This window comes from Ahaetulla prasina, chromosome 1 (assembly GCF_028640845.1).
Source record: "Ahaetulla prasina isolate Xishuangbanna chromosome 1, ASM2864084v1, whole genome shotgun sequence".
Classification (NCBI taxonomy): Eukaryota; Metazoa; Chordata; class Lepidosauria; order Squamata; family Colubridae; genus Ahaetulla; species Ahaetulla prasina.
In genome coordinates this window covers 201,703,254-201,725,382 of record NC_080539.1, presented here as the reverse complement: position 1 = coordinate 201,725,382, position 22,129 = coordinate 201,703,254, and the positions used below count along the sequence as shown (strand labels likewise).

Here is a 22,129-nt window from a genome sequence, read left to right as displayed (position 1 = left end):
ACCCACATGGATGGGCATGGATTTTTGGTGGGAATTTAGAATTTGTTTAATATTGTTCAGCCTCTTTGTAGGCATTGCACTACAGTGTGGTTTTACATTTACATCAGACACACAGAGCCTAGGAGCAGAGGACTGCAAAGCTCCTATTTTCTCTTCACACTTAAGGTTTTTAATGAGCAACTGAAGAAATTTAGGTATAGATTATGCTTGATGATCCCTTTAAGATCAATCTCTACCAATGTGGCAAATTCTAGATCTGTGGCAAGAGTGGCAGAATTATAATCAAGAAGTAATCATGTATAATCAGAAGAAAAAGGGACAGGACTTTATGTAGGAATGAAGGCAAGGGGAATGAAAGAAAAATGGGGTATTTTTCCCCAAAAATTTTTTTGTAACTTTTTACCCTAATATAAACATAGTTGTGTACGTACGTACATACATACATATATATATATATATATATATATATATATATATATATATATATATATATATATATACATACACACATACATACATACATACACACATACATACATACATACACACATATACTAATTCTCTAGTACTTATAAACTAATCTATAGCCCAACAAGAGTAATAACATTGTGTTTATAAAAGAGATCTGAGAACCTGTTAATATATAAACTCTGCATCATTTACTTCTTTAATTCACATTAGATTAAAAAGATTCCTCACCTCAAAAAGTGGGAGATCATGGGATAAGAACTTAGGCAAATTGACATCTATAATGGATCTAAGCAGCAAAATCTCTTCATTTTCTTCTGGATATTTCAGCTGTATAAAACACAGCATTAGTTTCAGTGTAATCATTTTATCTTAATTCAGACTACCATCATCTTCAATCACATGACTCTGTTTTTCACATTACAATTGTTACCTTTGGATATGTTTTTACAATGATCAAGGACAAGATAAAGGTAATAGCAATTTTAAGGCATCTTCATATCTTATCGGATGCTATTAGGTTGTTAGATGTGATTTGTATTTAAGCTTCCAGTGACAACGTATTATTAATATGACTTGTGGCTTGAAACTCTACATGAATTTCTGATTGTTTGGCATTCAAAGGTATGATTTAATTGGGTCAAACAATAAGCTAACCCAACATACTGCCAGACAAGACCAAAGCACTGGACGTGCATTCTGTAAAGGTTGTCAGACTGACCGCATATCTAGCCAAACTTCTCCTATTAGTCATAATGGATTGATCATGTGCAATGTTTTTCTTCCACACAACTAACATTTAACTGGACGTTTCAAGCAAATAGAGGAGACATACAGTTACCATGGCACTAAACCCCAGTATTGCAAGCTGGCCGCTGTTTAATGAATTTTTTTATAATTTTTGAATTAACAAAAAATATAAATCACTGTCTTTTTGCAATACCAATTGTGCATATTCAAATATAAAGTGTTTGCTTTCTTGGACATGCAGGATATAAGTCCTGAAAGAAACTATATTTCTCAAAAGAGAAACAAAGATTTATTTCTAACAAAATACCAAAAGGTAGAACTTTAAGGACACCACAGAGAAAGAGCATCAAATGCTACCTTCAGATTACCAGCTGCCGTGAGCACTGATTTTACTGCTCTCATCCCATAATCGTAGTGGTGCTGTGAAGACAACTGCTCTGAACACAGGCGATAGGTAGCTACAATTTTCACAGAGAGTGGCCGTGCCGTCACAAATCCACAGGAATACAGGACAATTTCAGCAATCATGGCATAATCAGGTACCATCATGGCAACAGTCCGAAACAAAGCCTATTAAACACACATTAATAGACAGGTAACTGCCCAGTCTGAATAGTGATGTTTATAGCCTGTTAATAGCTTCTCAAACAGTGAAGTGAAACTAAATTTCATTATCAAGATGACAAATGGCTCCCTGGAGAAGGAAAAGCAATGAGTAACACACAATGATATATATGCATACATTTTCACAGGCAGCAAGTTTTCTCTCACATCCCTGCTTTGTATTCTAACAATACACACAAAAAAGGGATAAAAGACAGGACTCTGCATGCCACAAAATGACATGATTTTGGAGAACTGTTTCACATTTCACGCAAGTGTAATCAAGGTACCTCTTTGTTACTCTAAGCACACAAACCTGGAAAAAAATATGTAGCTGCTTTTAGAATCGCATTACAGATCATAACAAAATCAATCCAGATTTCTCCACACGGGGCACAAATGACCAAACTCAAATTATCCCACTTTGGACACATTATGCAAAAACCTAGCTTTCTGGAAAAGTCTATAATGCTGGAAAGAGGGAAAGAAAGAGAAAAAGAGGGTAACCAGCAGCAAGGTAAAGCAGACACACCACTGGAAGACCTGATGGACCAAACAGGGGAGAGACTGTCATGAAGAAAATCTACCTATTATATAGTCTCCAAGAGTCGCCATCAACTTGATGGAACACAATCAACATGGGAAATACGCAAAATGAAAAATCCAGACAAACCAAAACATAAATGACACGTGTATCAATGTAAATTAATAAATTAAGATAAGCAGAAAGTTTAACTGGAGCACTAAGTATATACATTTGCACCAATGAAAGAATTGATCTTATGGATCAATTAATAGTCTGTCTAATCTTGAGATGTTCAGCTTTTTCTTGAGGCAAAAGCCCTCTTTGAATGACATGTTGATAGCACACTCCAAAACATGAGGGGGCAGGTACCAAGGCTGTTATTAAACTAAATGTAATTAAGTTTAAACCAAATTAATGTAATATGGTTATGCCTAATATATTTCATGAAGTTTGCTCTCATCAATCACATGTCATTTCATCATTATTCCCAATGTTATCATTAATTTTTAGAAAGGATTTTCTTAATGACAAGAAATATTCCTACTGTACAATCCTATGTATTCCTCCATAGAAGTCCGTAAGAGTTACCCTTTGGTAAATGCAATCACAATACCTTAAGATTGTCTGGAAGTTCAGAGCGTCCAGCATAGCCAGGATTCATAGTAATGAAGACCGCACATGTTGGGTTAAGTTTGAGTTCAGTCCCTTCAAATACCAAAATGTCAGAACCAGCATTGATACCTGGGAATAAAGAGAAAGAAACAGCACTTAAAACCTGGCTGAAATAGATTTTATCTTAAATTCATAAGAGATTAAAATCTAGCCAGGAAATGTTTTACCTCTTTGGATTGTAAGAATTTGTTGGGCCACGACAGACAATACTTCCAAATCAATTCTGTTAAATTCATCAAAACAAGCCCAGGCTCCACATGAAAGCAAACCCTAAAAAGAAAGAAACCAAAGGTGAAAAATATTCCAATACTTCTTGGAAAACCAATGAAGAGCTATGGGAGCAAGAATTATCTCTGTCATTCAATCTAGCCTTCAGAATGTTCTTTCACCTTTTTTCTGTAGCCTAGAACTATACTTATTGCTTTCTTTGGGTCAGTTCTTAATGGCTGAGTGTAAAAGATGGGGATCAGTGGATCACTGTTCATCTCAAGGACAACTGTGGACGACTTGATTGGTTGGTTGGGAAGGTAGAGAGGGCACCAAAGCTTCACATTCAAACTTCCCCAACAAATCAATGCTTGGAAAAAAAGAGGAGGGGGCTTATTTCCCTCTCTTGTCATATCTCTGAGTATGCCTTTTCCTTCATTTTATGAAAAGAAGAGAAACAAGACCCAAGGAAGAGATATCGAGAAGAAGGAAATGAAGTTGAAACCTTTTCCATACCTAATAAATCCTGCAGTGAATATATGTGCATGCCAGTGTACATGTTTTTGAGCATGAGTGTGTGTTATGTTTATGTCTGTGGCCTGTGTTGTATGGTCATATACAGTGTGTAGTATTTCTGTGTGTCCATAGCCTAATATCCTGCAGCACATGCATTCCTTGGTGTCTCATATCTTCTCTAGAACATTGCCCCACACAAAGCAAAGTATGACTACTTACCTTGAGGCGAGACGGGAAGCACATAAATCCAATAAATCAATTAAAAACAAAGAAATTAAATTGCCTAAATTCTTATTGAAGCACTTGGATATGTATGTTTTGATTCTCAGCATTACATCTTCAGTAATATTCTTTCATTCCCACCTTGAAGAATTTCCCCAGAGCAAGATAATCCAATCCATCAGAACAATTGAAAACCACACATTGCTTGGCAACAGCCTTTGCTAAATCCTTGGTTGTTTCCGTTTTTCCAGTTCCAGCAGGCCCTTCTGGGGCACCACCAAGATGAAGGTGAAGAGCACCAAACAAAGTTCTGAAAAGATGGAAAAAAGAAAATTGTGATGGAGAACAATGATAACTCTGACAACTAATGTTTTATTCACCATAGTTCTTTCAGTTGCCACCTTTCTTAACTTTGGTTCTGGCCATGATGTCCATCGTTATGGAAGCTCACTGACCATCTATTTGTAAGGTCAACCTATCACACAGAATTGTTGTTGTGCCAAAAACTGGAGGAAGAAATGCAATGTATTAGAGCTGTAAAGTACTTCAGATCTACTTGGGAAAGGGTGCTTGCAGAAATATAAATGGAGGACTCATAAAAGTAGCCTGGCTTTCTTTTAGAACAGAAATATAATTTAATATTTGGCTTTTTAATAATAACTCTTGAAATTAAAATCTGAACATAATTGCTATTCAGAATGTCCATAATTATATTTAAGGAAAAAAATAATGAAAACATGCAGCCATTTTCTGATTTATTGGGACAACATTCAAGGTCAATATCTCCATTACATTATTACTATTATATTAATTCTTTTAACTTATAAAGGGAGATACCTGTAGCATCTATCTGTAAGTGGAGTAATAACCAATCTTGGAGTATTGCCAAGATATTCATATCCATACCGTAAGTCAGCATTTATCATCTTTGTTTCTAGATGCCCTTCCTAGTGGAAGACAAGAAATATACATATAAAAAGACTGAAGATAAATAAAAATAAAGAATAAGTAGGCTTGCAGTAAACCTAATTTTAGAAACAATTATTTTACATAATTGTTACCCAAAGGTGCTTTTCAAAAGGCAGCTGGACTTTCTTGAGATTTTTTTCCTTGAAAACATTTCATTTCTCATCTAAGAAGCTTTTTCAGTTCTGGTGAGGAATGGAAAGATTTACAATCTTTGCAGTCATCTGGTCATTAACACTCTGAAGGTTGGCTATTAAGTCTCTGAGAGTCGTTGAGGCCACTTGCGGATATATTTGTACTCTCAGGGTCATCTGAATCAGATCTGGTCCATTGCATGCTTTCGAACTGCTAGGTAAACAGGAGTTGGAAAAATGGGAGCTCACCTGGTCACATGACACTCAAGTCTCAAACCTGGGCTGCCATCTTTCCAGTCAAGAAGCCCTGATTCTTAATTGCTGAGCCCCTGCACCACCTTCTATCATCCTGTGGCTAGCATAACATGAAGATACAGAATGCAGTAAGCTTTCCCGCTGAAGCTGTACCTATTTCTCTACTGACACTTGCATGCTTTCAAACTGCTAGGTTGGCAGGAGCTGGGGCAAGTAACAGGTGCTCACCCTATCATGCAGTGTTTAGGTCTCAAACCTGGGCTGTCGGCTTTCCACTGAGCAAACTAATCACTGAGCTATCATGCCCCAATTGACTACTTTGACTTCCAAAGTAGATTTACAGAACAGATAGGTTCACACAAGATCAAGTAACTCTATCAAGTAAGGTTCAGATAACCCAGGCTATAAAAATCAATACCACTGATTACATGGAAGTATGAACAGATATATAATCAGTGTAATTCATATAAATGAATTAATATAAAACCCAAACTACATTGATGTTTTCATTTAACATATACAGAAGCTTGCAATAGCGGGCTGGGATAATTAATTCTGCCTCCTCTACTGTGGTTTTGATGAAAAGCACTCTTTTCAAGAAGTTATTTGCATGTACATGAAGGCAAATCATAACTCTGATATGAAAATACATTTGCAGGAAAGGTGTTTTTCTACTACTTCCTGAACAAGCGTGCAAGCCTGAAAACTCTTAAAATAAACATTGAAATAAAAAATGTGATTACAAAAAGAACAAAAACTATCTATTAAAACACATTTATGGAGGAAAATAATTGTGGAGGATGAGAATGGATTTGTAAAAGAAGTCTTTAAAATGTCACTGTTGGAGGCTGGGCAAAGCACACCCATTCCCCAGATAAGGTAGACACCTGAGGTGACTTTCCTACTTCTACTGTTTCATTAATCATGCACTCAAGAAGTGAAATTCAGCCGGTTCTATTCAGCTCAGGCGAACCAGTAACAGCGGCTGTGGGAGGCTCCGCCCACCTGCGCGGATGTCATGACGTCGCTTTTTTGCAATGATTTTAAGCCTCTGTGCATGTGTGGTGCATATTTGCGAACCAATAGGGAAGGTAAGTGAATTTCACCCCTGCATGCACTATATCCTCTGTTAAAGGACTATGCCCTATATTAGTATGTCCAAATTATTTTAGAAGACCCTTACCAAATACATATTAACACTAGAAACACTAAATTATTATTTAATACTTTTGTAAGTCAGTACATTTGGCACTTTCATATCTAACACAATTGGCCATTTTCACTATTCACTGCTTTCCCCTTGTCACATTCAGTTAACGGAAAAGATGTCAACTAAGCTATCTTAAAATAAAGAAATCAGCAAGCTTTTTGGAAAATGTATGATACTCTATCTGAGGCATTTTGCTTTTGAAAAAAGTCTATGTGAGGTAACTTCCTTCTAATATTGCATTCCACATAATAAATCTAGGTCCTCAATAGTGTGATTCTAACAAAAATCAGATTAAGGCCACTCAGTTCAAAAAATTATGACTCCTTTAAAAAAAATAAAAGCATGATTTAGCCAACAATTTCAGAGAAACTCAACTATGGTCGTTGACAGAAGGAGCTTTATCGGTAAGTCTCCTGCAAATTCAGCAAGTATATAGGGAATGTGGGGATGAAAAAATCATTTTAATTATACAGTGTAATTGGTATATGTATGACTATTGGGTATCTTACTTCACACGCTGCAGAATGATGAGTAAAATCTTTTGTCATCAGCAAAAAAATGGCTTATTAGTGTATCTTTCCTCCTATGTCAGCAATGAGTCCAAATAGAAAAGCTGAGTACAGAAATTACCTCCTAATAGGATTCACAGAGACATCCCTTACCTGCCAATAGTATCTCAGCTGACTTAACCATTCAAAGTCGCTGTCATCACTGACATGCTTGTCTACAAGAGATACAAGCACATCCCTAGCGTGAACATCCAGGACCACAAGTGCTCCAAGGGTCACTCGGTTCTGTTTTGACAACTTTCCTCGCACCAAGGTGACAATGCCATCAATCTGCCCATTGCACTGGGTCAAGTAATTCTCAAGAGCCTGAGTGAAAAGGAAAAACCAGAGAGAAGTGAATTAGTTCCAAACATCAACCTCAGTGTCTACTGCTCTATTAACTGCTGCTTTTAGAAGTGATTTCGCATTTCTGCAGCCATCATCTTGACAAGCAATTGTTCACTGGCACATTATAAATTTGTTTTCTTTTAAATACATACATACATGCGTACATCAGTTCAAGGAGTTCTACAATAGAAAGGCTTTTGTGGAGGTGTCTGCCATCAGAAGGGAGAAAAGTGATGGTAGCTGGTTTTCATCCATCTATACCTGTTTCCCAGTCCATCACTTGAATTATTTCATAGGGTTACTTAAATTTTCCAGAGTAGCAGATTTTTTTGGGGGGTGGGGTGCCAAAGGAGAACAAAATAATCAGTAAGGCTCAGGATTTTTCTTTCTATGACAGAGCCTACAGTCCAAGCTTTATCCCACTGAAATCGAGGGGGATAAATTAGGCATTTAGGAAGGACAATCCTACTTCCTTTCTCACAGAAATCTGTATTGGAAGCTCCAAGATTCATGTGCCCTACAGGATTTCTGCCTGAAGGGATGGAAATTTTTATGTGTAGCTGTTTCCTCCCTTTGGTTGCTTTCTTCCCATTCAATTTCTCTTCCATTGAAACTAATGAAATAATTTTATGCTACTCAAGATTTACATCTCTCTGTAAATGAAAAGAAGCAATAAGCCTCGCCATCAATGTCAAGGATCAGATCTTCTGAGGCTAGCCAGCCCTATGCAGAGCATCCAAATGACATTCGTTAGAAGCAACGGGATTTTCTACTCTTCAAACATCTGCTCTTGAGCCATTATTAGACACAGCTTCAACTCCACATGGGAAGTAAATTGAGGCCTCTGCTGATTAGTTGATAGCTTCGCTAGAAGTATTTCTTTATACTACATCCTGAAATTTCACTTCTATAGAAGAGAAAGCCAGGCCCTGGCAATAAAAAATACCAGTGAAATTCTCCACTGAGGAAAACAAAGGAGTGGGGAAATGGGGGGTTACCACAAATACCTGAAGCCCTGTTGGCAATTTTTTATTAAAGTTACAGTGGTTAAATTTACCACGTAATAAACTGAATCTGATTCTCACTGAAACAATTGGGACTTAAATCATAACTGACTTGTTACAGTAATTTTAACTAATACAGTTAACTTATTCTGGGCTCAATCCTTTTTATCTTAGCTTAGATGCAATCCAATATTTCTCTTTTAATAAAGAAAAACAGGGTTCGAAAACAGGGGCAAAGTTATCCGTACAGATATGAGGTGTTTTTCAAAGACTAGACCCATTGAACCACGTTGTATCATTTTATATAGCATTATACAATAACAAATTCAATACATTTTTCATGCCACAAAATGTTTTGCTTCTACTTGAAGACAACTAACATAAGGACATTTTAGAAAATATCACACATGATATTTGCAAAATAGCAGCCTTTGTTCATGTCAGAGGAGGAGAAGGAGTTCACCAATACATAGGGAAGCATCACCAATAAAGAACACTTTATGTCAGTGGTGAAATCCTCCGTGGTTTGCTGCCTGCACATGTGCGGTGCACACCAAATGCACACTGCGCATGCACATGCACAATACACACCAAATGCACGCTGCATGTGCACGCATGCGCAGTGCATGCCCAACGCACACTGTGCAGGCATGCAAAGTATGCAACAACACGCGCTGTGCACATGTGCATGTGCAGTGCGCACCAAACACACACTTTGTGCAGAAAAAGGATACTTAACAAGGTAAGCAGAACAGCGAGGATGGGAAAAGCTGTGCTGCACTATTTAGATTCGCTAGAAAGCAGGAATTTGTACTTTCTAGTGAATTAAATCGTGCAGCACAGCTGATCGTCGGAAATATCGGTTTGGACCAACCAGTAGCTTTTTTTTTTACTACTGGTTCGCTGAACTGGTAGTTTTTATCACTACTGGTTTGCTTGAACTGATGCGAACTAGTATGATTTCATCACTGTTTTATGTCCTACTGACTACAGTAACTTGGAGCATTTTTACCTTTCAACATTTTCATTGCATTTATGAAGGTACAAATTTGGAAAAAAGGTCTGCAAATTTTCTCATACATTTTCTACTGGTTCAAACACCTTCATATTACCAAGTATGCAGATTGTAGAAACTGGTTATTCATATCTTCTAAAGAAGATGGAATTGTTAACATTTCACATACTATTAAAACATTCCTACCTGCTGGCCGTTTTTTATAGCTGTTTGCACTTCGAGAGTCCAAAAAGCCTGGGATACACAAAGAACTGCCTGTCCGGGCCAGTCTCTCACCCAGTTTATACGGACAGATTTTGGATAAGAATCTATTGCAGATCCAATCACCTGGAAATACAAAACATGAAACTCTTGCTAAATAAACTAGAAAGCAGATTCCAAATATCTTCTGTCATAATCTTTTGGTTCTGTCTCTATGACCTTACTCCATCAGCTCCAATAAACATCAGTCACCACTTTAGTTAGAGCTCAACATACTGTATATAAAGAAATCCAAGTTGCATGATTCTTGATGAACACTGTACAGAAGAGAAATGCCTTGTGACTCAGCCCTTCATACATTAGAACAATTACACTAGGGTATCTAGAGCCCTCCAGGTATACTGAACGAAATCCACATGAATTTTTAACCACTATAATCATACTGAAGTGGTTTCTTTTGCTAGAATACCAACTATTCATTCACATAAAAATCAGAATGTTTTGCAATTCCACCTTTCACAGCCACAAACCAATTCATAAAAACTGAATTCTAGAAAACTTAATTCGCTTGGCTTTGAAAGGAATAAAACAATTTCCACGTAGACATGCTGGAAGAATTGTTTGTAGATTTGGCCTAGCCTCAACTGGCACAAAAAGCATAAAAATGTGTATGTTTCAAATTAGTGCTATGCGTAATTACAACAGTAAAGAAGAAGAGAAGAATGTGATTAGCCAATATAATAAATGAATTGAAGTTAATTTTTTTAAAAGGTTCAAAGAGGAAAAAGTCCATCTACCACTTTTATTAGATTTGTACTCATGATGTGAAAATCTGTCACAGAATCTACAAAAATCTGTTGTTCTTTCAATGACTACAATATAATTCTTTTATATTAAGTTTCCATTTAACCAGTGCATGCAAAATCTAATAGACTATATATGATGCTGAAATAAATTAAAAAGAAGAAAATTCTTGGTTATACAGTAGATTTTAGAACCATTAATAACTCAGATGTACAAAGAGATGGAAAGTAAACATGACTTAAAAATTTTTAAAAAGCGTTCTTTCTGAAAATCAATTGGAAATTTGGTTCACAGGGTAAATTAAAATTGAAATGATTTTAGAGATGGTATCTAAAAACATTTTATAAAAATGAAAATTAGTGGTGAGAATGTCAGATAAGAGCTTCCAATGTTACCTTGATTCATCTCCTTAACGTTAAAATTTGGTTATTTTCTTTAATTTAAAAACATGCTTTATAAGAATATTCAGAAAGCTTTCTTTTCTCTTCCTTCTCCTTCTTCTCCTCCTCATTCTTTTTGCTGTCATAACTAATATTGCTTTTAATATCATCTCGAGAGCCACCTTGGTATGGTTGCTAAGTTCTGGACTTGAAACTGGGAGATTGTGCCGGGTCACCCTTGACCATAGAAGCTCACTGGGTGACAAGCCAACCTATCTTAAAAGTATGTTGTGCTGGAGAAAATAGGGAGTGGAAGGTATGCATGATGACTTGACACACTGTCCTAAATTGAACAAAAGTAAAGGTAAGATAAAAATCTAATAAATAAATCTCAGAAATATTCTCTTTGAGAGGAAAAATGTGTTTTCAAAAAAAAAAAAAAACTTGGGTTTTTGTGGGGCAGGGGGTAAGGCCAGGGGTGAAATTAAGAAGGTTCTGACAGGTTCTGGAGAACCGACACTGGAAATTTTGAGTAGTTCGGAGAACCGGCAAATACTACCTCTGGCTGGCCTCAGAGTTGGGTGGGAATGGAGATTTTGCAATATTCTTCCACCAGGAGTGGGGAGGGAATGGAAATTTTGCAGTATCCTTCCCCTGCCACGCCAATCAAGCCACACCACGTCCACAGAACTGGTAGTAAAAAAAAAATTGATTTCACCACTGGGTAGGGCTATAATATTTCCGGTATAGACTATTCCTCTTTAGTGTGAAAAGAGGCAGATATGAGTTAATTTTCCCTTTTGTTTAAGATGACAGGAAATATATACTCCAGATCTTTAGTCTGTCTGGCACCTCATTGCTTCCAATAGTTTCCTTGGCACAGATACTGCCAGGTGGGAACAACTAGATCCACACGTGCAGAATACAAACTATCTGACTTGATTGCTCAGTGCCCATTTCACAGGAATCTTCTTAGACTTGTGATTTGCCAATGATACAACAAAGATATTTTTCTTTCTGAGACATGTTCAGATTGGAAAGGTGAATGCCACTTTTACACCAAATTTGAAGCAACTTGACACTAGATATTTGTGTTTCAGAGTTTTGCATAAATGAGATCTATATAATGGGGTGTATGGAACAAAGCCAATGACTGTTTAGATGTGTCAGACGTGAATAGCTAACTCCAACTGAAGCTCAATGACCACATTTTTTTTATAAAAGCCAAATGGAATTTTAATGAGCAGAAACAATTTGCTGTAAAACTTTCCATCGTTACAAACAGATAATTCAATATTTTCATTCTTGATAGAAATGGAAGATGACCAAGTAGCTTCCTATAAATGACAAAAAACCTGGAGTATTAGACTACAAACTGAAGTTGAGACATGCTGAATAAGCCACAACTTTTGGCATTTTTAAGTTTTAATCCAGAGTGTTAGGGCAGAACAACACTCTTATTCAAAGCAGAACCCAAATTTTAATTACTTTCACATACAATTGTAAATGTTAAGAATACTGCAAACATGCAGCTTCTGCCACACTCTTCCTAGAGAATAAGGTTTTGGAGAGAATGAGAGAAGAATAGTTTCTTGTTTCCTGTAAAATAATAAATTTGCTTTGGGAATTATAAATTGAGCTAATCATAAAACCACTGTCTCCCTATTGAATGCACATAGGGAACCTCTGACTGAGGTTGAAAAATTGAATTGTGAGTTACCCGAAGTTGTTTGTTAAGATGGGCAGTTACAGAAATCAAGCAAACAAACAAACAAACAAACAAACAATCAAATAGCAAGGTTCTTAGGCAACACCCCAAGGAAAAGTAATAGTCATCAAAAATATCATTTTAAATTATGTATTATCTATTGGGAAAGAAGGATATAAATGGCAGCTCAGGATGGCTTTGAGAACAGCCTACTGGTGCTACACAGGAAGTGTAGAACAGAAGGAAATACTGCAACTGATTTTTTGAAAAATCACTTGCTGATATAAAGCAGGGAGTCACTGCAAAGCCAAGAGTGTAATCTGGTCCAAGATAGGATACTTACGTATTTTTTAAAAAAGATGAGGCCCAAATTGTGTCCTCAGTTCATGAAGCATTCATTTTTCCCACCTTTCCAATCAAACTAGAGGCTGAATCTTTGGAATTATCTTTGACAACGAAATTATGAAGACTTGTTTTGCATCTATCTATGCACCCAAATTTTCTTGTAATTCATTAGGAATTGATGCATCTAATGACAAGTCAATATCTGGTTTTGCCTTGGGAAAAGGGAGAGTGAGTGTGTGCAAATATGAGTAGACACAGATGCCTTGTAATCTCAGATGCTCTAATACTGTCATCATTACTGTGAAAAAATGCAGAGAGCTGAGACCAGCTCAAAGGATAATTATCACAACTGAAAATGTTGAGGCATGAAAACCACCAATGTATTACAGCAGCTGGTACATGCAAATAGGTTTCTGGCAGATCAGATGAGTGTAGAATCTCCTTGATTGATTGTAATGTTTTTATCATCATCCTTGGTATATCACAAACGATTGAAGCATTTCAGTCTAAATAAACCTGCTATTCCTGTCCTTTATTTTTTTTAAAAACCCGCAAAGAATATTGAGCTAGATCTTTGAAAATGAACCCGGGAATGATTCTATTGCTTAAATATGAATTAAAGGATTTATGGCTTGTTCGATAAATTCCTGACTTACAACTAACCATGAACGAGAATGGAGAAGGGAAATATCACTATTCAGACAGGCTGGTAAATATTATGTTTTAGTACAGTTTCCTGTACTAATTATACCTATTATTGATTGATTGATTGATTGATTGATCAATTGATTGATTCCTATTGGAAGGGAAAGAAGCAAGTCTTCTTCCCATTGAAGAGCCTACAAAGGTCAAGTTGCTGGCAAGTGGCTCTGGTAGATTGAGTAAAATAGATTTAAATGATAGCAAAGTGATCTTATGACTTAGAATCCATCTTTTTCTTTTTTGCTTGAACTCTGTTAACATATTTAAAAATGGGACTACACTAGGATCAGGTGATTCTGTATCTCTGAACCTTAAGAGAACATATCATGAGGCCAGAACATTGAAGACAAATATGAAAAATATAGGATTTTTTTTACCTCAACATCTTTTTAGGTTTGGGAAGAAGAGAAGAGAATTAGAAGTATCAAAGAGGGAATACATTTTTTTCTTGCTCTAGAGGGAAGTGGGAGTTAAATCTGCTTTTAATTTAAAACAAACAAAAAAGAATTTCTTTAATTTGAGTGTTGGATTAAAAAGGTCCATTAATTATTTTTGCGGGGGGGGGAGCGGGGGAGAATAATTGAAAAAGAAATAGATTTTTGGAAACCATCCAAAATCATGAACACATGCTCCCTGAGAAGCAACAGAATAAAAGTAGCAGTTATTATCATTAGCAGTATCAATAAACCCTGTGTTTGCCCTCTGGTTGTCAAAAGACAAACAACAGCCATTATTATATTCTATTCTATTGGGACATTAAAATGGTGGCAGATGGGAAATCGGCGGCGGCTGCATTTGTGGGACTGTGGATTTTGTTCTCTTTATTTTTCTGGTGCTCCTCTTCAGACCCTCTCACTTTGGGCATTGATGAACTGGTCTGTCTGAATCTTCTATTCCTACTGAAGCATGATCTCTGCAGGTACTAACAATGCCCTCAGGGATACTTGTATTTTCTTTAAAGGAGCCTTCCCAGCAGCTTTCCTCAGCCTCCTCAGTATGATCCACAGGAGTTGCTGAGACATTGCTTTGATTTTTGCCCCCAAAGAACAGTTTTTCAGTGGAAGCAGAAAGAGAGCCTTGAGCCTTAATGAATCACATCACATTGTTAGGAACTGTTTTCTAGTAGGAAAAGATACAGAGACAGGAAATGATTAAATGCTGAAAGGGAGTGAAAAGGGAAAGACAGGCAGAGACAGCTGCAGAAAGAATAAAAACAAAAGAATCACAAGAACTACAAGAATTACAAGAATTACAAGAATCACTGTAGAAGGCATTGAGGAATCTAGTGAGGAAACATCTGTGAAACGATGAGTCAACAGAACATGAGTTGTTTAGTTTGTCTTAAAATCAAAAAAGGACAACCAAAAAATGTTATTTCTGCACCAACTCAGAAAGCTCAAACTGCCCAAGGAGCTGCTGATCCAGTTCTACAGAGGAATTATTGAGTCTGTCATTTGCATCTCTATAACTGTCTGGTTTGGTTCTGCAACCCAACAGACTTCAGAGGATAATTAGAACTGCAGAAAAAATAATTGCTACCAACCTGCCTTCTCATACTGCATGAGTCAAAAAGAGGGCCGTGAAAATATTTACAGATCCCTCACATCCTGGACATAAACTATTTCAACTCCTAACACTATAGAGCATTGAACACCAGAACTAGACACAAGAACAGTTTTTTCCCAAAGGCCATCATTCTTCTAAACAAATAATTCCCTCAACACTTTCAGACTATTTACTAAATCTGCACTACTATTAATCTTCCCATCACCAATCTCTTTCCACTTATGACTGTATTACTATAACTTTGTTGCTGGTAATCCTTGTGATTTATATTGATATTGATTGTTCCTGATTGCTTATTTGTACCCTATAATTATCATTAAGTGTTGTATCATTAAGTATTAAATGTACCCTATGACCATCATTTGTGTTGTAAATGTTGTACCTTGATGAAGGTATCTTTTCTTTTATGTACACTGAGAGCATATGCACCAAGACAAATTCTTGTGTGTCCAATCACACTTGGCCAATAAAAAATTCTATTCTATTCTATTCTATTCTATTCTATTCTATTCTATTCTATTCTAAAAGACAAATGTGACGTTAGATTACTTTTGTTACTAAACCATTTTTATTCTGGGTTCCTTGGTTAAGCATGAATGAAAATGCACATGAACTAAAGTACTCAAAACAATGATGCATTAAGTGTACCAAATCTTTCAAGTTAATCTTATTCCATTAACAAGTGGACAAATATCTAGCAATTAAAGTGCCCAACAATTTATATTTATTGGTTACAAAAAGTGCCTGTAATCTTGAAAACTAAAAAAAAAAAATGCTTCCAAAGAAAACATTTTTAACATCTCAAGAATAAGAGAAACCATAAATATATATTTATTATTTATTTATTTATTTGATTTCTATACCACCCTTCTCCCGAAGGACTCAGACATATGTAGACAGAGATATGTAGACAGACAAACAATTAAGGGCCACTTTAATTGAAAGGAAAGCTTTAGTTTGCATTTTTGAGCTAAAGTATCGATCATATATTCATTCTAAGACTACAGGTAGTCCTTGACTTATAACATTTCGTTTAGTGACCGTTCAAAGTGCACTGAAAAACGGCACTGAAAAAAGTGATTTACGACTGTTTTTCACACTTATGACCATTGCAGCATCCTCACGGTCACATGATCAAAATTAGGATGTTGGCAATTGATTCATATTTATGACGATAGCAGTGTCCTGGGATCATATGAAAGCTTTTGTGACCTTTTGACAAGCAAAGTCAATGGGGAAAGCCAGGTTCACTTAACAACCATATTACTAATTTAACAATTGCAATGATTCACTTAGCTGTGGCAAAATAGATGGCAAAATTCACTTAACAAATGTCTCACTTAGCAACATAAATTTTGGGCTCAATTGTGGTCGTAAGTCGAGAACAACCTGTACTGGTATTGATCTATTGCATATGCCTAGATGTTGACAGAATGCAATATTTTGTACTATGGCTTTTCCAATGGGTTGAAATTGTCAACTATAGTTAAATTTCTATACCTCTTATATATAACAGGAGCATTTACACATTTACAAGAAATCTTACAACTAGAATAGAAAACATTTGGCAGAATAAAAACCTGACCAGTAGCTAAGCGTACAATTAGCATGCACACTATTGCAGATCATTTTACCTGACCCACATTTTTAATACTCAGTCAAATTATGTCCTATACAAGACCAAGCTAGGCCAAATATTTGTTGCATATAAGTGATTGCTGTACAGTTTTAGAAATCTAAAAAGATACTGCAGTGGATTGAGGAAATAGCTTCTAACTCTTTCTTCTCTGCTATAATCCTGACTGAATCTCACCTCCATTGAAGCTGCTTCAACTTCAGGAGGGGAATTTCCATTATTTGCCTATGAAATGCTAATCATGGGAAAGAGTTCTTTATCATAGCAACAGCAAGAAGGAAAGGCTTCAGGTGTACCAGATTCCTGATCCATGCAGCCAATTCTAGTGGAATAGCAATTTAGAAAGGGAGATGATTTTTAAAATCTTTCTGTGTTCATTGTCTGTATATAATTTACATCATGCTCCATTTGGTTCTAAAGGAAAAGGATTTTGAGAGATAATCTGCTTACTTCCTATAATAGTCTAGAGCAGGGGTGTCAAACTGGCAGCCCACGGACCAGATGTGTCACGCACAGGCCACACCCACCTCAGCTCCATGAATGGAAAAAATATCATGAAGCATCACGTGATGGCAACGTGACGCGGTGAGTTTGACACCCGTGGTCTAGAGCCATGATGGTGAACCTATGGCATGTGTGCTCAAAGTGGTATGCTAAGCCATGTCACCCGGCACGTACAGCCTTGCCTGCTGGGTTTCTGGCTCGCATGCGCACACGATGATCAGCTGTCCTTTGCGCATGCGGCAGTGGTGAAAACCGGTGTGCACATGCGTGCCAGAACCTGGAAGTTCTACTTTTCCAGAGCGCGATCCCTTCGCATGCATGGCAGTGCCGAAAACTGGCTTGCGCATGCACACCGGCCAGCTGATCGTTGGGCACGCATGTGTGCTAGAACCCAAAAGTTTAGCTTTTCTGGAGCGCGGCCCTGATGAGTGCACATGCATGTTTTCACGCCACTGGTCTACAGAATGACCTCAAATAAACTGTAATTTATTACCTTGTGGATGGAATTTATCATAGCTGTTTCCAATTCAACTAACCACTTTTCCACTTGGCCTCTCGCTTTAGCTGTTGATATTGTGTTGATAAGTTCCACAACTTCCCCTTCACTGCTTTTCATGTGTGTAATATCCAGGACTTCGGTAAACTCAACGCTAGCAATTCCTTCAAAACACTTTTTCAAGTGAGGCTTTACTCTGAAGAAATCAAACAGAGGATTAAGAAATAAACTTGGAGCCATGCAGGTTCTAACTTCTTTCAACAAAACACAGTTAATGCCCAGAATGTTTAGATTAATAATGCTATCTGTGTGAGTCAGAGCAGTAAATTCCAATCACAGGCAGGATGTTCTTTATTTAGATATTTCATTCTCAAACAAACTGACAAAAAACACCCACCGTGTATTAAAAACTATATTTTAGTTTAAAATCCTCTCCAAAGCAGGTTAACATGGCAAAAAGATCTGCTAAGAAGCCATCTTACTAGATTTCCAGCAGGGATGTTGAATACACCAGGTATGGTATGCCATTTCAAATGACCTGCAGCAATGTATCTTGATGACTAGCCATAAAATAAGGTAGACAACCTTTTTGCTGACTGGGAGCATGATTTTACTTTTAAAAATATTTTAAAGCACACAGCCAGAAAACAATGGAATACTTAGGGCTGAAAATATTGTTCTTCCTACATTTTAGACAGCTTAAAGCTGAACCAAATGTATTATTGTGGGGTCCTTGATGCTTTCTGAGAACTGTTATTTTCTTGTAGAAGTTTTATTATCAAACTATCAATGCTAGAAAGGAATGGTGTTTACTCTCAATTTATATAGTAATGGCTTGTCCTGTCCGTGCTGGTGGAAGGGATCTTGGTGGTCCTGCTCTCACCCAAATGAGCAGAAATTAACATTAAGATTAACACTAGACTAATAATCAAGATGTAAACAGTACTCCATCAAGGAACCACCCACTTAGCCAAACAAGCTAACACTAAACAACAGCCTAATCAAGGAACCACCAAGACCTCTCTCACCAACATTGACAGGACAAGCCATTAGTATATAAAATGAGAGCACTGATGATGTTGCCTAGTTTGGTAATGAAATATCTGCAAGAAAACAACCAACCTCAGAGAGCATCAAGGGCCTCACAGTTCAACCCTGAACTATAAATATTCTCTTCAAATGTATTATGCCTAACAGAGAAGGACAATGATTTGTCTCAGCAGTAGAGAACTGGGTTTAAGTGGCAAAAACTAAAGTAAAATATTGTAATAGAATAGAATAGAATAGAATAGAATAGAATAGAATAGAATAGAATAGAATAGAATGGAATGGAATGGAATAGAATAGAATAGAATAGAATAGAATAGAATAGAATTTTATTGGCCAAGTGTGATTGGACACACAAGGAATTTGTCTTGGTGCATATGCTCTCAGTATATACGTTGGTTCCGTCCCAGGCGCCTGATGGACTCGGAGAGGTTCCAGACGGAGCTTGGGCCGTTTCCTGAGGGTCTGGCTCACGGCTCGGCCGAGGAACTTGTCGCGGCTTGGGAACGAGCCGCGGCGGGGGCCTTGGATCGTGTCGTGCCTTTGCGGCCTCTGACCCGGCGTAGGTCTCAACCAGCTCCCTGGTATTCAGAGGAGCTGAGGGAGATGAAACGCCGGAGAAGACGCCTAGAGAGTTCCTGGAGGTCTAGTCGTTCGGAGGCTGATCGGACACTAGTTAGGTCCTATACTAGGTCCTACCTAGTGGCAATGGGGGAAGCGAGACGTTGCTACGTCTCCTCCCTCATTGCGTCGGCAGATAACCGCCCAGCCGCCCTGTTTCGGGTGACCTGCCTCCTTCACCAGGGGAGCGGGATGACCCGTTGCAGGGACGTGCTGAGGAGTTTAACGTTATCTATACGATAAAATCGTTCAGCCGGGACGGTTTGGACCAAAATTGCGGTGACTCAGGTGAGACGTCTGAGGGTGGTCTTGGTGACATTGTTTGGGATGAGTTTGACCCTGTGACTCCCGAGGACATGGACAGGTTGTTGGGTAGGTTGAATGCCACCACGTGTTTACTGGACCCGTGCCCCTCCTGGCTGGTGCTGGCCACTTAGGAGGTGACACGAGGCTGGCTCCAGGCGATTACGAGTGCTTCTTTGGTGAAGGGTGTCTTTCCGGCCGCCTTGAAAGAGGCGGTGGTGAGGCCCCTCCTCAAGAAGCCTTCCTGACCCGCTGTTTTAGGTAATTATCGTCGGTCTCCAACCCGCTCGCGAAGGTTGTAGAGAGTATGGTGGCATATCAGTTTCCCTTACACCTGGATGAAACTGTCTATCTAGACCCGTTCCAGTCCGGTTTCCGGCCCGGTTACAGCACAGAGACGGCTTTGGTCGCGTTGGTGGATGATCTCTGGAGGGCCAGGGATAGGGGTTGTTCCTCTGCCCTGGTCCTATTAGACCTCTCAGCGGCTTTCGATACCATCGACCATGGTATCCTGCTGCGCCGGTTGGAGGGATTGGGAGTGGGAGGCACCGTTTATTGGTGGTTCTCCTCCTATCTCTCCGATCGGTCACAGACGGTGTTGACAGGGGGGCAGAGGTCGGCTCCGAGGCGCCTCACTTGTGGGGTGCCGCAGGGGTCGATTCTCTCGCCCCTTCTGTTCAACATCTATATGAAGCCGCTGGGTGAGATCATCAGTGGCTTCGGTGTGAGGTACCAGCTGTACGCGGATGACACCCAGCTGTACTTTTCCACACCGGGCCACCCCAACGAAGCTATCGAAGTGCTGTCCTGGTGTCTGGAAGCCGTACGGGTCTGGATGGGGAGAAACAGGCTCAAGCTCAATCCCTCCAAGACAGAGTGGCTGTGGATGCCGGCATCCCGGTACAGTCAGCTGAGTCCACGGCTGACTGTTGGAGGCGAGTCATTGGCCCCGATGGAGAGGGTGCGCAACTTGGGCGTCCTCCTGGATGAACGGCTGTCTCTGGAAGATCATTTGACGGCCGTCTCCAGGAGAGCGTTTTACCAGGTTTGCCTGGTGCGCCAGTTGCGCCCCTTTCTAGACCGGGATGCCCTATGCATGGTCACTCATGCCCTCGTGACGTCTCGCCTGGATTATTGCAACGCTCTCTACATGGGGCTCCCCTTGAAGGGCATCCGGAGGCTGCAGTTAGTCCAGAATGCGGCTGCGCGGGTGCAGCCCCTCGTGGCTCCGGTATGACACCTATCCTGCGCAGACTGCACTGGCTACCTGTGGCCTTCCGGGTGCGCTTCAAGGTCTTGGTAACCACCTTTAAAGCGCTCCATGGCATAGGGCAGGGTTATTTACGGGACCGCCTACTGCTACCGAATACCTCTCACCGACCCATGCGCTCTCACAGAGAGGGACTCCTCAGGGTGCCGTCAGCGAGGCAGTGTCGTCCGGCGACGCCCAGGGGAAGGGCCTTCTCTGTGGGGGCTCCCACCCTCTGGAACGAACTACCCCCAGGACTTCGTCAACTTCCGGACCTCCGAACCTTCCGTCGCGAGCTTAAAACACACTTATTCATCTGCGCAGGACTGGATTAGATTTTAAATTTATTGGTTTTAAATGGGTTTTATTATTTATACTGTTTTTAAATATTCGGCCTTGTAAAATAAGTTTTTTAATTGTGATTTTAATCTGTATTTATATGTTTTTATTTGCCTGTGAACCGCCCTGAGTCCTTCGGGAGATAGGGCGGTATATAAATTTGATTAATAAATAAATAAATAAATAAATAAAAAGTGTACATAAAAGAAAAGATACGTTCATCAAGGTACAACATTTACAACACAGTTAATGGTCAATATATCAATATAAATCATAAGGATTGCAAGCAACAAGTTATAGTCATACAGTCATAAGTGGAAAGAGATTGGTGATGGGAACTATGAGACGATTAATAGTAGTGCAGATTCAGTAAATAGTTTGACAGTGTTGATGGAATTATTTGTTTAGCAGAGTGATGGCCTTTGGGAAAAAACTGTTCTTGTGTCTAGTTGTTCTGGTGTGCAGTGCTCTATAGCGTCGTTTTGAGGGTAGGAGTTGAAACAGTTTATGTCCAGGATGCGAGGGGTCTGTAAATATTTTCACGGCCCTCTTCTTGATTCGTGCAGTATACAGGTCCTCAATGGAAGGCAGGTTGGTAGCAATTATTTTTTCTGCAGTTCTAATTATCCTCTGAAGTCTGTGTTTTTCTTGTTGGGTTGCAGAACCGAACCAGACAATTATAGAGGTGCAAATGACAGACTCAATAATTCCTCTGTAGAACTGAATCAGCAGCTCCTTGGGCAGTTTGAGCTTACTGAGTTGGCGCAGAAAGAACATTCTTTGT

The 22,129-nt window shown here is 38.8% G+C and overlaps 1 protein-coding gene across 1 annotated transcript in view; it reads right to left on the bottom strand.

The window, feature by feature from the left end:
* DNAH7 (dynein axonemal heavy chain 7) overlaps nt 1-22,129 on the bottom strand; it is a 189,113-nt gene that overhangs the window by 106,996 nt on the left and 59,988 nt on the right. The window contains exons 20-28 of the mRNA XM_058188377.1: nt 17,784-17,982; nt 9,631-9,771; nt 7,192-7,404; nt 4,802-4,911; nt 4,106-4,274; nt 3,187-3,289; nt 2,961-3,088; nt 1,576-1,788; nt 700-798 (exon numbers count right to left, since the gene is read on the bottom strand). Coding sequence (XP_058044360.1) covers nt 700-798; nt 1,576-1,788; nt 2,961-3,088; nt 3,187-3,289; nt 4,106-4,274; nt 4,802-4,911; nt 7,192-7,404; nt 9,631-9,771; nt 17,784-17,982 — 1,375 coding nt within the window. The remainder of the gene's footprint in view (nt 1-699; nt 799-1,575; nt 1,789-2,960; nt 3,089-3,186; nt 3,290-4,105; nt 4,275-4,801; nt 4,912-7,191; nt 7,405-9,630; nt 9,772-17,783; nt 17,983-22,129) is intronic.